The sequence below is a fragment of the Medicago sativa genome, chromosome 3, assembly GCF_051527215.1.
Source record: "Medicago sativa cultivar Bolivia chromosome 3, Bolivia_mono, whole genome shotgun sequence".
Classification (NCBI taxonomy): Eukaryota; Viridiplantae; Streptophyta; class Magnoliopsida; order Fabales; family Fabaceae; genus Medicago; species Medicago sativa.
Window position 1 is genome coordinate 6609091 of NC_140751.1, and position 14785 is coordinate 6623875.

Below are 14785 nucleotides of genomic sequence, written 5' to 3' on the forward strand. Positions count from 1 at the left end.
TTTTCCTCGAAGTCTGAACTTTGAGTTTTCCACTTATTCACCTTAAGTGTTAAATCTTTAGTCGCAAGACTACTTGGCAAAAAAATACAACTTATATTTAAGCATTTTATTAATATTAGCATTTGTATAGAGAACACAAGAAGTTATCTTTTACAACATTTATTCAAAAAATACTCTATCTGTCCCATTATGAGAAGGGATGGCAATTGGACCTAAGTCCAATAGACACGTAAAAAATGCTCATGTTGGATGGGTAAATATTCACATTGTTGGGTTTGGATAATTACTGGTAAAATTGTACGAGTTTGGGTACGGGAAAAGACACTATACTCTCCAGCCCGCCCCAGAGCCTATACATTATATACACTGCAACTATAATATAATTTTGTATAATATTAAAATTAGTTAATTAATTCTAAGTTTTTTATATTTATTGTAATATGCACTTGTTTTTATATTTTAGATGTTTTTACTTTGGCTAAATACTATGACGTGTAATGTTTTATAAGTTGATTTTTTTTTTTAAAAAAATCATATTTTAATTATGATGTGATAATTTTTTATTGTTTATATTATCTTTTTGTTGTTAAAGTACGGATAGTAGGCAGAAATAGGGGCCTTAGGTGTCAAATGGTATGGAGACGTACACCAAACTTGTTGACCTACGAGAGTATATACTCGGGGTACGAACATTGTTTATAAACATGGGCATGAACACTCTAGTACTTTGCCCAAATGATACTCCACTGAAGGAACTATGATGTGACAATGTGAGTAGAAAATAATAATCGAAGTAGCTAGAAAAATGATTAAAAGCGAGTTACATAAAAGTTAAGTACAAATAAAAAAACCCATTAAAATGAGTTTCATAAAAACTGATTAATTGTTTTTATTATCGGAGGAAAATACGTCTTAGTTGCATAAATGTGATATAACATTGTACGAGCCACTTAATACTGCTTATGCAACCAACATCAATTTCCTTAACAAACTTATCATTGAAGATGCTCTTATATGCAGAGTACTCTAAAAGTCATACGAGCTTAACTCAGTTGGAAGAGACAATGCATTGTTATATGCATAGGCTGGTGGAATTCGAATCGCGAGCATCTGATTTATTCACTTTTTCTAACAACTAAGCTACTTAACAAAAAAATAAAAATAAAAAATAAACATTACTCTCAAATTAATGCTTTCCACTTGACATTTATAAATAATGAACACATCAATACTTAATAAAGTTAATTTGATAAAATTGTTATTATTCCATTAATTTTTTTGAGGAAAATATTTTCCATTTATTTATAATTTATAACTTTTCTTAATTTATGAGAAACATTTTGTTAAAAAAGTAATAATTGCTACATTAGGAATATTTATATAAGATATAAACACATTAAATGTATTTACTACTTTCTTTTTTTTAATCAAGTATTTAATACTTTCTTTATATTATAAGTATATGTTAAAAGGGGAAAAAAGTTACAATAAGAGATAAGAATTTGGTCGTGTAAGATCCAAGATCATTTTTGTTGATCCTATCCAACAACACGGTTACTCATTTCACACAACTAATGACTTCAAGGCCAGCTGTGATTTGTTGCAGTAAGTGACAAAAATGAGTACCGACTCCTAAAATCAGGGTAATTTTAAATTGTAAAAATAGTGAAAACAAATTCTATCCTAGTAAACTCCTCAAAAAAAAAAAAAAAAAAGACAAAAAAAAACTATCCTACCATTGGAAAAAGATAAAAAATAGAATTTTCCATTCACTGTTATAAAGACTAAAACTTTAGCTGTAATTGAAATGAAAAATATCAATTTAGTTTCAAAATATTTTAAAAATCAATGATAGATTATGGTTTGATCATATTTGAGTTTTTTTTTTTAATATTAATTGACACCATTTATTTTTAATATTAATTAATCAAAATATATATTTTTTTAAAAGGAGTAAATCTCTACTCCATCGGTTACAAAATATCTAGGAAACACGAATACAGACATCAGACACAACACAGACATTGACACGCCGATGCCGCTAATAATTTGAGAAGATCACATAATTTAATGTAGTTATATACGCAGATCTCGTGTTAATGTCGAACACGACGTATGTCCGACACCGAAACTCGCCTAATTCAAAGAGTGTCGGTACTTAGTACCAAAATTTAAACAATAGTGAATCAAACAAATTAATGTATTTGGTTTTAAGCGTGGCCTAAATACATTAACTTTCTTTAATCCACTTTTGTTTATATTTTATAACAGTATTTTTTAAGTTGGAATTTTTTTAATGTAAATTTATTATTTTTGCTTCTAAAATTTGAATCTTTACTAATTACTAATTACTCATGATGCAAACAAAGAAAAATGAAAATGAGTAAGATTGTGTGTGATAAAAGATTTATAGATAGAAAAAAGAGGTGATGCTATGTTTTCATGTGTGTGTCAAAGATTCCATTGATATATGAGGTCCACCACCATTTCACAATCATCTCTCTTTTCTCTTCCACCTTCCCCACAAAGTCCTTCCTTCCTTTTGCTTTAATAATAGTAGTAATAATTTTATTAATTTTTCATAAATTAAGAATGTCATCATTAATATCATATCTTTATAATTAATTAATTTGTAACCAAAAAAAATATCTTTATAATTAATTTATTCAATAAAGAAAAAAAATTAAATATTCAATAATTTATTAATAATTATTAAAAATATTGATTTTCTTTTTGTATCTATTCTCCTTCTTCCTTCTTTTTCTCCTTCAACAAATAGAAACAAAAAACAAGACAACATTATTCATCCATTCATTCATTCATACACAAAGGTAAGAAAGAGAGAATCATTCATTTTTGTTTCAAGATTAACACAAAAGAAGAGAGACCCATATACAAATTTGGGTCGGGTTCGGGTTTCTCGGATCCGATTCTTATGTTCAATCATTTCTAGTGGTGGTTGAACTTCCTTGTGTGGTTTTTTCTTGTTAAAAATTTCATCTTTACAATTCTTCACTTCTTAGGTAAGCTCATTCATCATTCTCTTTCTTTTCATGTTTGATTTTTTTTTTGTTTTGTTTACGTTGTTTTGTTTGTTTGATGATTTTAAGGATTGTGGAACAATGTTTTTTTTTTTTGGTTGATAAATTTAAGGATTGTGTAACAATGTTGTTTGTTACATTTTGTGAAATGGGGTCGTGTTTTTTTTTTTTGTTTGGTCTTGGGTTGTTTGTCTCATTTTTTGTTTGTTAGTTTGTTTTTTTTTATCATTTCCTTGTTGCAATGAACCAAAAACAAATGATTTTTTTTTTTTTTTTTGCGTAATGATGATAATTTTGTGAATCTGTCAAATGTGAACATTGTCCTATAAAAACATGATTTGTTTATAGTTTTTTGAAAATTTTAAGGTTGGTAATAAAAAAACATTGTCCTGTGATTCATTTTAGCGTTTCGTTGAGGTTGTCTTTTAAAACAAAATCATTTTTTTTTTTGTTGGCATGTCTTTATGTTTTTTTTTTTTGGATGAAATTGGAGTTCTGTAATATTTGGATTGTTGATAATGTTTTTCTTCATAAAAATTTGATCTTTGTAGGTTAGGTATTTTTGATAAAGTGAGGTTTGAATGGCTGGGATTGATGAAAATCTTGCACTAAATGGTGATTGGGGTCTACCTAGTCCAAGTCCAAGGTCCCTTTTTTCTAGACTGCTAGAAGAAGATAATAATAATGTAATACGTCCGAATTCAGAACATTCGGGAAGTGGTAGAACTGAGGGACAAGATGGTGATTCCGGTACCCACTTGAGCGATACAAGTTATCCAACCGAGAACAAGTCGAGTTCTCGAGGTGGTCTTGTTGATAGAATTGCTGCTCGAACTGGATTTAATGCTCCAAGGTTGAATACAGAGAGCATTAGATCTACTGAACTCTCACTCAATTCTGAGATTCAGTCACCTTACTTGACTATACCGCCTGGTCTTAGTCCTACTACACTTTTAGATTCTCCCGTGTTCCTTGCAAATTCATTGGTGAGTTCTATGTTTGATGATTTTAGAAAGCACATTTGTGTTGTGGCTTGTTTATTTGTTTATCAATTTTGTTGTTTATTCTCTGAAGTTGTTTTTATTAGATCCTAGATGAAGCACAATACATTATTGCTGATGATGCATACATTTCATAGGATAGACAACACTATGTAGAGCTAATGTTTTATTGCAATCTTGGTGACGGCTGCGGTCATGTCATAATCTTAGATATTGTCGGGAGAATCACAATTAAATGCTGCTGATGCAATTTAAATCGACGTGATTCAAATCATGGTCTCCGAAACATCTAAAACCATGATGTCGCAACCTAGATTGTGGTCACGGACATTTTTTTTTTTTTAAAACCCTATGCATGGCTGTATATTTAACACTTTTATGTAATCTTAATGTTGCAATTGGATGATCTATGGTCAATTCTTCAATTTGAACAAGGGTTCTAATAGATGATTTAGTTTTTCTGTGACTTTATCTCATTTCACTTTTCTGATGTTATAGTAAACTGAAACATGATTCTATTGAAATTGTTATTCCTCCTACTGAGTTATGAATCTGTCTAATTTCAGGCACAGCCATCTCCAACAACAGGAAAGTTTCCATTTGTTTCAAATGGCAACATCCGCAGCTCAGAATTATCATCAGATGTTCAAGAAAAATCTAAACATAATGGCTTTAATGATATTTATGCATCGTCCTTCGCTTTCAAGCCTACAACAGATTCAGGGCCCTCTTTTTATCAAGGTGCTGGTAGAAATGTAAGCACATTCTTATTTTTTATTTTCTTTTACGATTGTAGTTTTGGATTCTCTTATTGAATAAACCATCAATTTAGTCCTTAAACTATCATTCATTCTAATTTAGTCCCTAAACTATATATAAATAATAAGTAGTTCCTAAAGTATATGAAATCCGTCAATTTAGTCTCTAAAGTATATGAAAAATTGGTCAATTTAGTCCTTCACATCTTAATAGGGTGGACTAAATTGACGGGTTTTATATACTTTAGGAACTACTTATTATATATATGTAGTGACTAAATTAAAGAGGGGGTGATAGTTTGATGGTTTATTCTTCTTTTATTTGTTGAAACAATTTACTTCTCAAATCAACATGGCAAGATATTTATGCGCACAGTCAAGTTATTGCAGTTATGTATACCGTACACAATTCAAGTTTACATATGTTCTAATACACATAGTACGTGACTTGTATTTAATTGATAGCCTTGTCTAGGCAATGATATATGGATGCATGTTTAGATTGAAGGTGAGTTTAATAGAATCAAATGTGCCACCGTGATTTTAACAAAAACTACACTTTGGAACTTCAATTAAAACACGGTGTTACTGTGATTTCATCAAACTCTCCGCTATTCCAAATATGCACTAGATTTATATATTTTTCTTCTGGTCATTTAGTCTTCCTTCAATTTGCAGATGAATACAACTACACTTTCTCAGCAATCCCTTCATGGTGTTGAAGCTTCAGTTCAATCTCAAAGAGTTGATGCGGTCAATGTTCAAACTGAGAACAAAAGTAGCCTCCATCTTAAGGCAGAGTTTTCCGACTCGCCACCTCAAAAAGACAATTCTACACATTTGGAAGAGCAAGCAGATGAAGAGGGAGAACAAAGAGTCAACGGAGACTCGTTGGTTGCTGGTGTTGGCGGTACTCCATCGGAGGATGGATATAATTGGAGAAAATATGGCCAAAAGCAAGTTAAGGGTAGCGAGTACCCTCGAAGTTACTACAAGTGTACTCATTCAAATTGTCCGGTTAAAAAGAAAGTAGAACGTTCTCATGAGGGCCATATAACGGAGATAATCTATAAGGGGGCACACAACCACCCGAAACCTCCTCCAAGTCGCCGGTCAGGCATAGGGTCAACTAACCCTCATGCTGACATGCAAGTGGACAATCCTGAACATGGTGAACCACAGGGTGGCAGTGGCGGTGACCTAGGCTGGGCTAATGTACAGAAGGGAAATATAGCTGGAGCTGGTAATTGGAAGCATGACAACCTTGAAGCAACATCAGCTGTCAACCCCGGATACGGTAACCAATCCAACAATTTGCAAACTCAAAATGGTACTACTCACATTGATTCAGGAGATGCAGTGGATCGCTCGTCTACATTTTCAAATGAAGAAGAGGAAGACGATCAAGGCACTCATGGTAGTGTATCATTGGGTTATGATGCGGAAGGAGATGAATCAGAGTCTAAAAGAAGGTACTTCATACTATTCATTGTTGGTGCTCCTTTTTTATTTTTGAAAAAAAAAAATATCTGTCCAAGATATTCAAAATGAACAACTTATTCTCTCAGGAAACTGGAATCATATGCCGAGATGAGTGGAGCTACTAGAGCCATTCGCGAGCCTAGAGTTGTTGTTCAGACTACCAGCGAAGTAGATATCCTCGATGATGGTTATCGGTGGCGGAAATATGGACAGAAAGTTGTCAAAGGAAATCCCAACCCAAGGTAGTCATTCTTATCGATTGCAATCATTATCTTTCTCTTTTTATACATGCGCTCAGTCCAATCTGTCGAATTTTGTGGTCCCATTGTGTCAAAATATAGCTGAATGTTTCTGTTTTGGGGTGCAGGAGTTACTACAAGTGCACCAATGCAGGGTGCACTGTAAGGAAGCATGTGGAGAGAGCATCACATGACCTTAAATCTGTGATCACTACATACGAGGGAAAGCACAATCACGATGTCCCCGCTGCTCGTTCCAGCAGTCACGTCAATGCGAATGCTTCTAACGCAGCTCAAGGACAAGCTTCTGGTCTTCTTCAAAACCATATGCATAGACCTGAACCATCTCAAGTTCACAACGGCATGAGGCCTTCGCTTGGTTCGTTCAACCTTCCCGGGAGACAGCAGCTAGGTCATCCGCATGGCTTCTTCGGCATGAATCAACACCTGTCGAACCTTGCAATGTCGGGATTGGGCCCTTCCTCGCAAGCAAAGCTTCCTGGAATGCCTATGAACCCATTCATGATGCAGCAACAACAGCAACGCGCCGCAAATGAAATGGGATTCATGTTACCAAAGGGAGAACCAAATGTGGACGCTAATCCTGAACGCGGCGGCCTTAACATGCAAAATGGCTCATCATCAATGTATCAAGATATTATGAATCACATGCCTCTTGGACCTCACATGTAAAATTTTATTCTCTTACATATTCTTTAAAAGGCAAAATGTTTTACATCATATGATTTACATATATATACATATGTAATGATCAGACATACATAGGTGAACTTCACATTAGTCTCATTGTAATGTGCTACATTATTCTTCACATGTTAAAGGTATATGTAGTTTATTCCGCTGATTTTCTTTCATTCAAGGCAATCACTTATCAGTTCATTTGAGTTTGATATGACAGATATTTTTAATGTTTATGTCTTATGATATGTAGATTGTTTTTAATTGAAAATTGCTCTTTGTTATAATTTTGCTATATTAGTCTTTTTCGTTTTTGGATTTCTGTACTGGGTAGAAAGCAATACAAAGTTTAATTGAGATTAATGGCACCTTGACAGACAAAGATATATTCTTTTAATAATTTAGCATAATTAGGCCATCTAATTATTTTTAGTTAAAATTCAATTTAGAAACACAACTCATTAGCCAACATTTTTTTCCCTCCTTTGCCTATAGACAATTTAAATAAAGCATTTAATTTGTCAATCTTTAATGTTCGATGAATATTGGGTATATACATGGCTACGAGTTCAAATCTCAGTATCTTTGATTTTTTATATAACATTGAAAAACTACTGATTAATGAACCATTCAAACCTTTTGCTATAAGCAGATGACTCAGGAGGAATTAATGACATGAACATTTTTCTTAGAAGAATAACATGAACATAATAATTAGAGCTTTCATAGGTACTAGAGAGATTTAGGACAAGTTTTTACTTAAACACATTGAATTTCTTATTCGTTTTTCTTCTTCCCAATATGTTACAACTCTTCTCATTTTATAGCCAAGGAGATACATTAAAAGACGAAAAACAACTATTCACACACAAAGTATTATTGGCATGCTCAAAACCTACAAAAAAAGTATTACATGCATGCTTTACAATTATGCACGACATACTTTCATAATACCCTAAAAGACGAAACAAGGATTCATGCTTATGTCATTATTTCATAACATACTTTTATAATTTACTTATTTTACATATACCACACTCGTGACGCATCAATCTATAACTAGTCTTTTGACTAAACGATAGCGATTGTCATCCACGTAAATGCATGACTGCATGAAGTTTAATTTCTAAGGCTGTGGCCATGATGAAAACAAAACGGATTGTTCTAAGAAAAGATTCATGAGCCTGAAAATAAATTTGACAAAGATGGGATTAGTGGTTTAGCTGTTGTCTATGGTTTGAGTATAAAGTTACATGTTTCATTGACATCTTGGTTCTAATTCAGTTCCAATCCACAACTTACTATTCTTCAAAGTTTGGTTTGTGTAATCTCTCCATACAAACTGATACCAAATATTGGATTAAACTATAAAACACCAGTGGAATTTCATTGATGGGAAGCTTCTTTAAATGCAAAGTTAATTGTTCAGACTCCTAAAATTTCTCATAGAATATTTTTTTTTGATCAAGCAATGAAGGCAAATGAAATTAACACCAGAGTAAAATCTATACAAAGCACTGAAGACATATCAGAAATTTTGAAGATTTCCAAGTATGGATTGGCATTTGAAACTTACACAAATGATGACTTCACATGTAGTGCAGTTCTGTAGTAAAGTATTCGTTCATGCCTCGTTCAAGCCAACAGGTGGAAATCTACTAAGGTGTAGTTTCAACTTCCACAGGACGTACACTCATCTCTGTTTGTCAAAGAGCACACCATCTGTGCCATCTTGGTATCATCATCCTCATTCTCAGCATCATCTGCCTCCTTCACCTTAGGTTGATCTTCAATGGCAGAGGTATCAACAGTGAACTTGATGGCATCACTTGCAGCTCGTGTTCGGAGGTAGTACATCCCAGTCTTCAAACCCTTTGACCAAGCATGAAAATGCAAGGAAGTAAGCTTTTGATAGGTGGGTTGATCCATGTGTATATTTAAGCTTTGACTCTGATCTATGTAGCATCCTCGATCAACAGCCATATTAACCAATATCTTTTGCTTGATCTCCCAAACAGTTTTGTATATGACTTTTAGTTCAGCAGGTATTTCTGAAAGATTCTGTACTGAACCATTGTCATAGATAATCTTATCCTTAAGTGCAGGATTCCACAGTCCCATTTCAGTCAAATCGTGAAGAAGATGCTTGTTCACTACAATGAACTCACCACTTAGCACTCTGCGATTGTAGATATTAGAAGTATATGGTTCAAAACACTCGTTATTGCCAAGAATTTGACTGGTAGATGCAGTTGGCATAGGGGCAACAAGAAGTGAATTCCGTACACCCGTCTTTGATATCATCTCCCGAAGTGCACCCCAATCCCACAAATTGGAGGGAGTCACACCCCACATGTCAGGCTGAAGAATTCCCTTGCTTACAGGACTACCGCTATAAGTTTCATAGGGGCCTTCTTTTGCAGCTAATTCACAAGAAGTTTTGAGAGCATGGTAGTATATAGTCTCAAAAATATCCTTGTTTAACTGTTGAGCCTCTGGTGAATCAAATGCCATTCCTAGTAGTATGAAGGTATCAGCAAGACCCTGAACTCCAATACCAATGGGTCTGTGCCGCAAGTTTGACCTTTCTGCAGTTTCAACTGGGTAGTAGTTGACATCAATTATTTTATTAAGGTTGGTTGTCACCACAGCAGTAACCTCTCCTAGTTTTTCAAAGTCAAAATACCGACTACTAGAGCCTCTGCTCCCAACAAGCTTAGATTGATGAGACTCCACAGGCAAACCCTTATCTCTTACATAACGCGGTAGTGCAATTGATGCAAGGTTACACACAGCAGTTTCTGTTGGACTTGTATACTGGATTATCTCAGTGCACAGATTTGATGACTTAATTGTGCCCAGATTCTGCTGGTTGCTTTTCCTATTGCAAGTATCCTTAAAAAGCATGTAAGGATTTCCAGTTTCTATCTGTGACTTCAAAATTGCAAACCACAGACTCTGTGCTTGAATAATCTTTTTTGCTTTTCCTGCTTTTTCATACTGAGTGTACAGCTTATCAAATTCTTCACCCCAACAATCTGCCAAACCAGGTGCTTCATTGGGGCAGAACAGGGACCATTCCCCATCGCTCCGAGCTCTTTCCATAAAGAGATCAGGCACCCAAAGGGCATAAAATAAATCTCGAGCACGTTGCTCTTCCTTTCCATGATTTATTTTCAATTCCAAGAAGTCAAATATATCAGCATGCCATGGCTCCAAGTACACAGCAAAAGCACCTTTCCTCTTGCCTCCCCCCTGATCAACATAACGTGCAGTATCATTGAACACACGAAGCATTGGAACAATACCATTAGATGTTCCGTTTGTTCCCCGAATGTAACTACCACGGGCACGTATGTTGTGAACAGAAACACCAATCCCTCCAGCAGATTTACTAATGACAGCACACTCCTTCAATGTATCATAAATCCCCTCAATACTATCCTCTTTCATGCAAACCAAGAAGCAACTACTCAACTGAGGCCTAGGTGTTCCGGCGTTGAAAAGTGTAGGAGTAGCATGAGTGAACCATCTCTGAGACATGTAATGATAAGTTTTGACAGCAGATTCAACATCATCCTTGTGAATTCCAACAGAAACCCTCATTATCATATGTTGAGGTCTTTCCACAACCACTCCTTCAACTTTCAACAGATAAGACCTTTCTAGGGTTTTGAATCCAAAGTAATCGTAGTCAAAATCCCTATCATAGATTATCTCACTATCCAATCGAGCCGCATTCTTCATGATAATTTCATACACATCATCAGCAATCAACGGAGCCGCCTTCTTAACAGTTTCAGAAAAAGATTCCAGTGTGTTCTTGTGCAGATTTGAAACAGCAATCCTACCAGCCAACTGAATCAACAAAATCCAAAACAATTCAAAAACAAAACAACAAAAAATTCATCATCGGAACAAAATAACGTTATGAAGCAGAAGAACCCTAAAAAAGGCGGGAAAACTCTAAACCCTAACCCTAAACCCTAAACAATCCTAGCAGACAACTGAATCAATAAAATCCAAAACAATTCAAAAAACAAAACAACAAAAAATTCATCATCGGAACAAAATAACGTTAAAGAACCCTAAAAAAGGCGGGAAAATTACGGATGCATAATCGGGGTGGTTAGCGGTCATGCCGGCGGCGGTTTCAGCGGCTAATTCATCAAGTTGAGTGGTGGTAACGCCTTTGTAAACGCCGGCACAAACTTTCTGAGCGACTAAAACAGGATCACAGTGTTCAGTGCTTAAACCGTAACTGAGTTTCTTCAACCTCGCCGTTATCTTGTCGAAACGAACCGCCTCTTGACGACCGTCTCTCTTCACAACGTACATATCTTCTTCGATTGTGGTTCTGACGGGGTTGAATTTGGTTGGGGAATTTCGTAGAACAGTTTTGGCGCTAGACGGAGGAGTGAATAGAAAGAGGGTTGTATTTATAGTAGTCAAAGGTGAGATTTTAAATTTCGAGTAGAATTTCTATTATCTTCTATTCTTTATTATTAAGAAACTTAATGACTACCAAAAAAAATACAATTTTATACCTTTTTAATTTTTTCAACACGTCGTCGAAATTATATTTTATTGTATCATTTGTTTCAATCTCCTCCTATTTTTGCTCTTCTTAAAACAGATTAAAACAAACTCACTTGATTAAAACAAACTAGCTTGATCTTTTTTCGAAAGAACAAACTAACTTAATTTTAATACTAATCAAAACAAATTTTTCTATAATTTCACTTTTAAATATCTAAAGATTTAAAAACAATCTATTTTTTTTAGAGGAAAACAATCTATCTATTATCTAATTATAAAAGTTAATGAACAACAAAAACACAATTTGCCTCATCTTAATCATTTGACATATCGACATAGTATTTCCCTTTTGTGTCTTTTGTAACATAAAATCTAGATAGAGGAGAGAGAAAATAAATGTAAAAAGATTGAGCTGATTTTGTAACAAAACATCCCCATTTTATAAATATATCTAAACAAATTAAATTATTTTAAAAAAATAATTTTATTACGATAAACAAACACAAAATCGATTTTTATTTTTTTTATAAAATTATTGAATGTGAAAATCATTGTTATTTTAATCCGTAACAAACGAGGCCTACGAAGCCGTTTGTTATAACTTAAAAAATATCATTTAGAGAGCATTGTATATGTTGGGAGTGGTTATGGTGCATAAGGAAATCCTTATGCACCGTGCATAAGTCCAGCCCATTAACACCTCATCAATTCACAGAAAGAAACCTTCGCCGGAGAAGACCGAGGAGACGAATCTGCTGAATCGGAGAAGACAGAGGAGAAGACAGAGAAGACAGAGGAATTAGGTTTCGAGGAAGACCTTCGCCGGAGAAGACAGAGGAGACAAACCCGCCGTCGACGGCAAGATCAGAGGCGGAGGTAGAAATCAAAGAGGAACCAACTGAATCGAATTCCACCACAAACAGAACGGAAGAACCGGTGAGAAAGGTAGAAACAGTGAGAGGAATCAGAACCGAGGCAGAAACGTGAAAGAAGAAGGTGATAACAGAACCGAATCCGAGCCTGTCAGCACCAAACGGAACTGAAACCGATCTGATGAGAGGAATCGCCGGAGGTGGAGAGATGAGAGGGGACGGTGAGAGGCGGAGGAGTTGATCAGAGGCGGAGGAGACAGAATCGGAGAAGAAACAGAAATCAGAGGCGTGTGTGCATCAGATTGTGAGAGTGTGAAGGAAATCTAATGGTTGTGAATTGCTTATGCATGGTGCATAAGGATTTCCTTATGCACCATAACTTTGCCCGTATATGTTTGCAATAGTTTTTTTTTTTTAAATTAGGATCAACAAAAGATTTAAAAACAACTTCAAATGAAAATATATTAAGAGTAGTTTTTCAAAAAATAGATTTTTCTAGAGGGGAGAGAAAATAAGTATCAAGAGATTAAGGTAATTTTGTAACAAAAATTCATTTTATACAGTTGTATCCAAACAAATTAAATTTGTATTTAAAGAAGTGATTGTTATTACGATTAACAAACACAAAGTTCCTTTAAAAAATCAAAAACAAAGTTGGTTATGTTTTTTCATTTTTTCATAAAATATCTAAAAATATAATCTCTACATTATTGCATGTCAAAATCATTTTTTTAATCTATAAAAAATGAGTCATGTATTTAATTTATATTTACTAAATATAAGTTTTATGATGTTTATGTGCTTTTATCTCACATTAAGTAAACATGACGCTATATAACTATCTTCCTATGAGTTTTTCTTTTTTAGGTAATCCAATAAAAATGACCATTGTTTCAATATTTAGTATAAAAAATTATTAATAAAAATAAATTTTAATAAAAAACATTAATAAATAAACTTCACTTATCAACAATATAAATAAAAATATGGGAGAAACATTTATCACCAACGACAAGTAAAGTGATGAATATAAGAAATAATTTAGCTATTTTGAAATTATTGATAAATATTCTAATAATGATGTGGAAGTTATGAATGAATGTAAAGTATTTATAGAATGGATTTTGTAAAGGATCACTTTATATATATATATATATATATATATTCATCATCACTATTCTACATCATTCGTCATTTCATCATCAATATCACATCATCATTCATATCATCAAACATTTATCACATTAATGAAAAGGTCATCCTTTCATTTAGCAAAATTGCATATTAAACGATTCACCAATTCAACCATATATCATCACCTTATCACTATCATACAACTAATTATAGGTAAACATGACATAATTCATCATTTTCCAAACTTCGTCTATTTCTCAAAATTCGTCTATTTTCATATATTTCACATAAACCATTCCGCATTCATCAAGCTAGGCCTAAATACTCCTACACATCCATTTTATACTCCTAATAATCAAGTTTAGGCATTTGGAACCTAAGTACATGCATTAGATACCTTAAAAAGTCGAAAAATTGGAGTTTCCCTACTTAGAGAGGGGCACACGGTCGTGCTCCCCAAGTGCGAGCCACACACATTGTCCGTACAGCGCGCACGGTCGTGCGTGTCCACCATAACATGGGTTCTACAATTTTTCTGTTTTCGCGAGTAAAACATTGTTTTCAAAACTGTTTTCGATCCAATTCACATCTAATTCGTCCTAAATCCTTAAACTACTTATACCTAATCATTTACACATCATTTCTTACTTAATTCAATTTATTTCCATTTCTTTTCAACACCAATTAATTCACTTATCCCTTAAAATAACTTATCACAAAAAAAACCCATTTACACATACAACAACTCACATCCAAACATCGTAACCATCAACAACAACAACATTTCACACATAAACATACCCAATAACATAACTAAGAGATATAATATAGATTTAACAATATTCATCAACAACTTCATGATTTTCACTCAATTAAGCTAAAAACACTTAAACATCAACTTATCATAACCAAACACATGTTTTCATGCAACAACAACATGATTATATCACTTCAAACATATTCAAACTAACCACAATTAATGGAGCACAAAATTACACTTAATTCAACATCAATTTCATG

At 33.8% G+C, this 14785-nt stretch overlaps 2 protein-coding genes across 3 annotated transcripts; one reads left to right on the top strand and one right to left on the bottom strand.

Annotated features, from left to right (window-relative positions):
• The first annotated feature begins 2770 nt into the window (after nt 1-2770).
• WRKY2 (WRKY DNA-binding protein 2) lies at nt 2771-7396 on the top strand. 2 transcript variants are annotated; one of them, XM_085750450.1, is made up of 6 exons: nt 2771-3023; nt 3593-4027; nt 4609-4797; nt 5479-6272; nt 6369-6524; nt 6650-7396. In XM_085750450.1, the coding sequence occupies exons 2-6, from the start codon at nt 3623-3625 to the stop codon at nt 7212-7214; spliced, it is 2109 nt and encodes a 702-aa protein (XP_085606576.1). In that variant the 5' UTR covers nt 2771-3023; nt 3593-3622; the 3' UTR covers nt 7215-7396. The 2 variants fall into 2 exon arrangements, with proteins under 2 accessions (XP_085606576.1, XP_085606577.1); XM_085750451.1 differs by having other exon boundaries at nt 3613-4027.
• A 1184-nt stretch (nt 7397-8580) lies between these two features.
• Nucleotides 8581-11671, bottom strand: LOC146935268 (ribonucleoside-diphosphate reductase large subunit-like). Its single transcript, XM_085750449.1, has 2 exons — nt 11331-11671; nt 8581-11078 (listed from the first exon to the last, which is right to left on the bottom strand). The coding sequence occupies exons 1-2, from the start codon at nt 11556-11558 to the stop codon at nt 8892-8894; spliced, it is 2415 nt and encodes an 804-aa protein (XP_085606575.1). The 5' UTR covers nt 11559-11671; the 3' UTR covers nt 8581-8891.
• Between the last annotated feature and the right edge of the window lie 3114 nt (nt 11672-14785).

Excerpts from the sequence above, each read along its gene's own strand:
- WRKY2 (XM_085750450.1), top strand. The coding sequence starts at position 3,623 with ATGGCTGGGATTGATGAAAATCTTGCACTAAATGGTGATTGGGGTCTA. Across the intron at positions 6,273-6,368 it reads GAATCAGAGTCTAAAAGAAG|GAAACTGGAATCATATGCCG; the intron begins GTACTTCATACT and ends TTATTCTCTCAG. Across the intron at positions 6,525-6,649 it reads AAAGGAAATCCCAACCCAAG|GAGTTACTACAAGTGCACCA; the intron begins GTAGTCATTCTT and ends TTTGGGGTGCAG.
- LOC146935268 (XM_085750449.1), bottom strand. The coding sequence starts at position 11,558 with ATGTACGTTGTGAAGAGAGACGGTCGTCAAGAGGCGGTTCGTTTCGAC. Across the intron at positions 11,079-11,330 it reads ACCACCCCGATTATGCATCC|TTGGCTGGTAGGATTGCTGT; the intron begins GTAATTTTCCCG and ends TTGTTGATTCAG.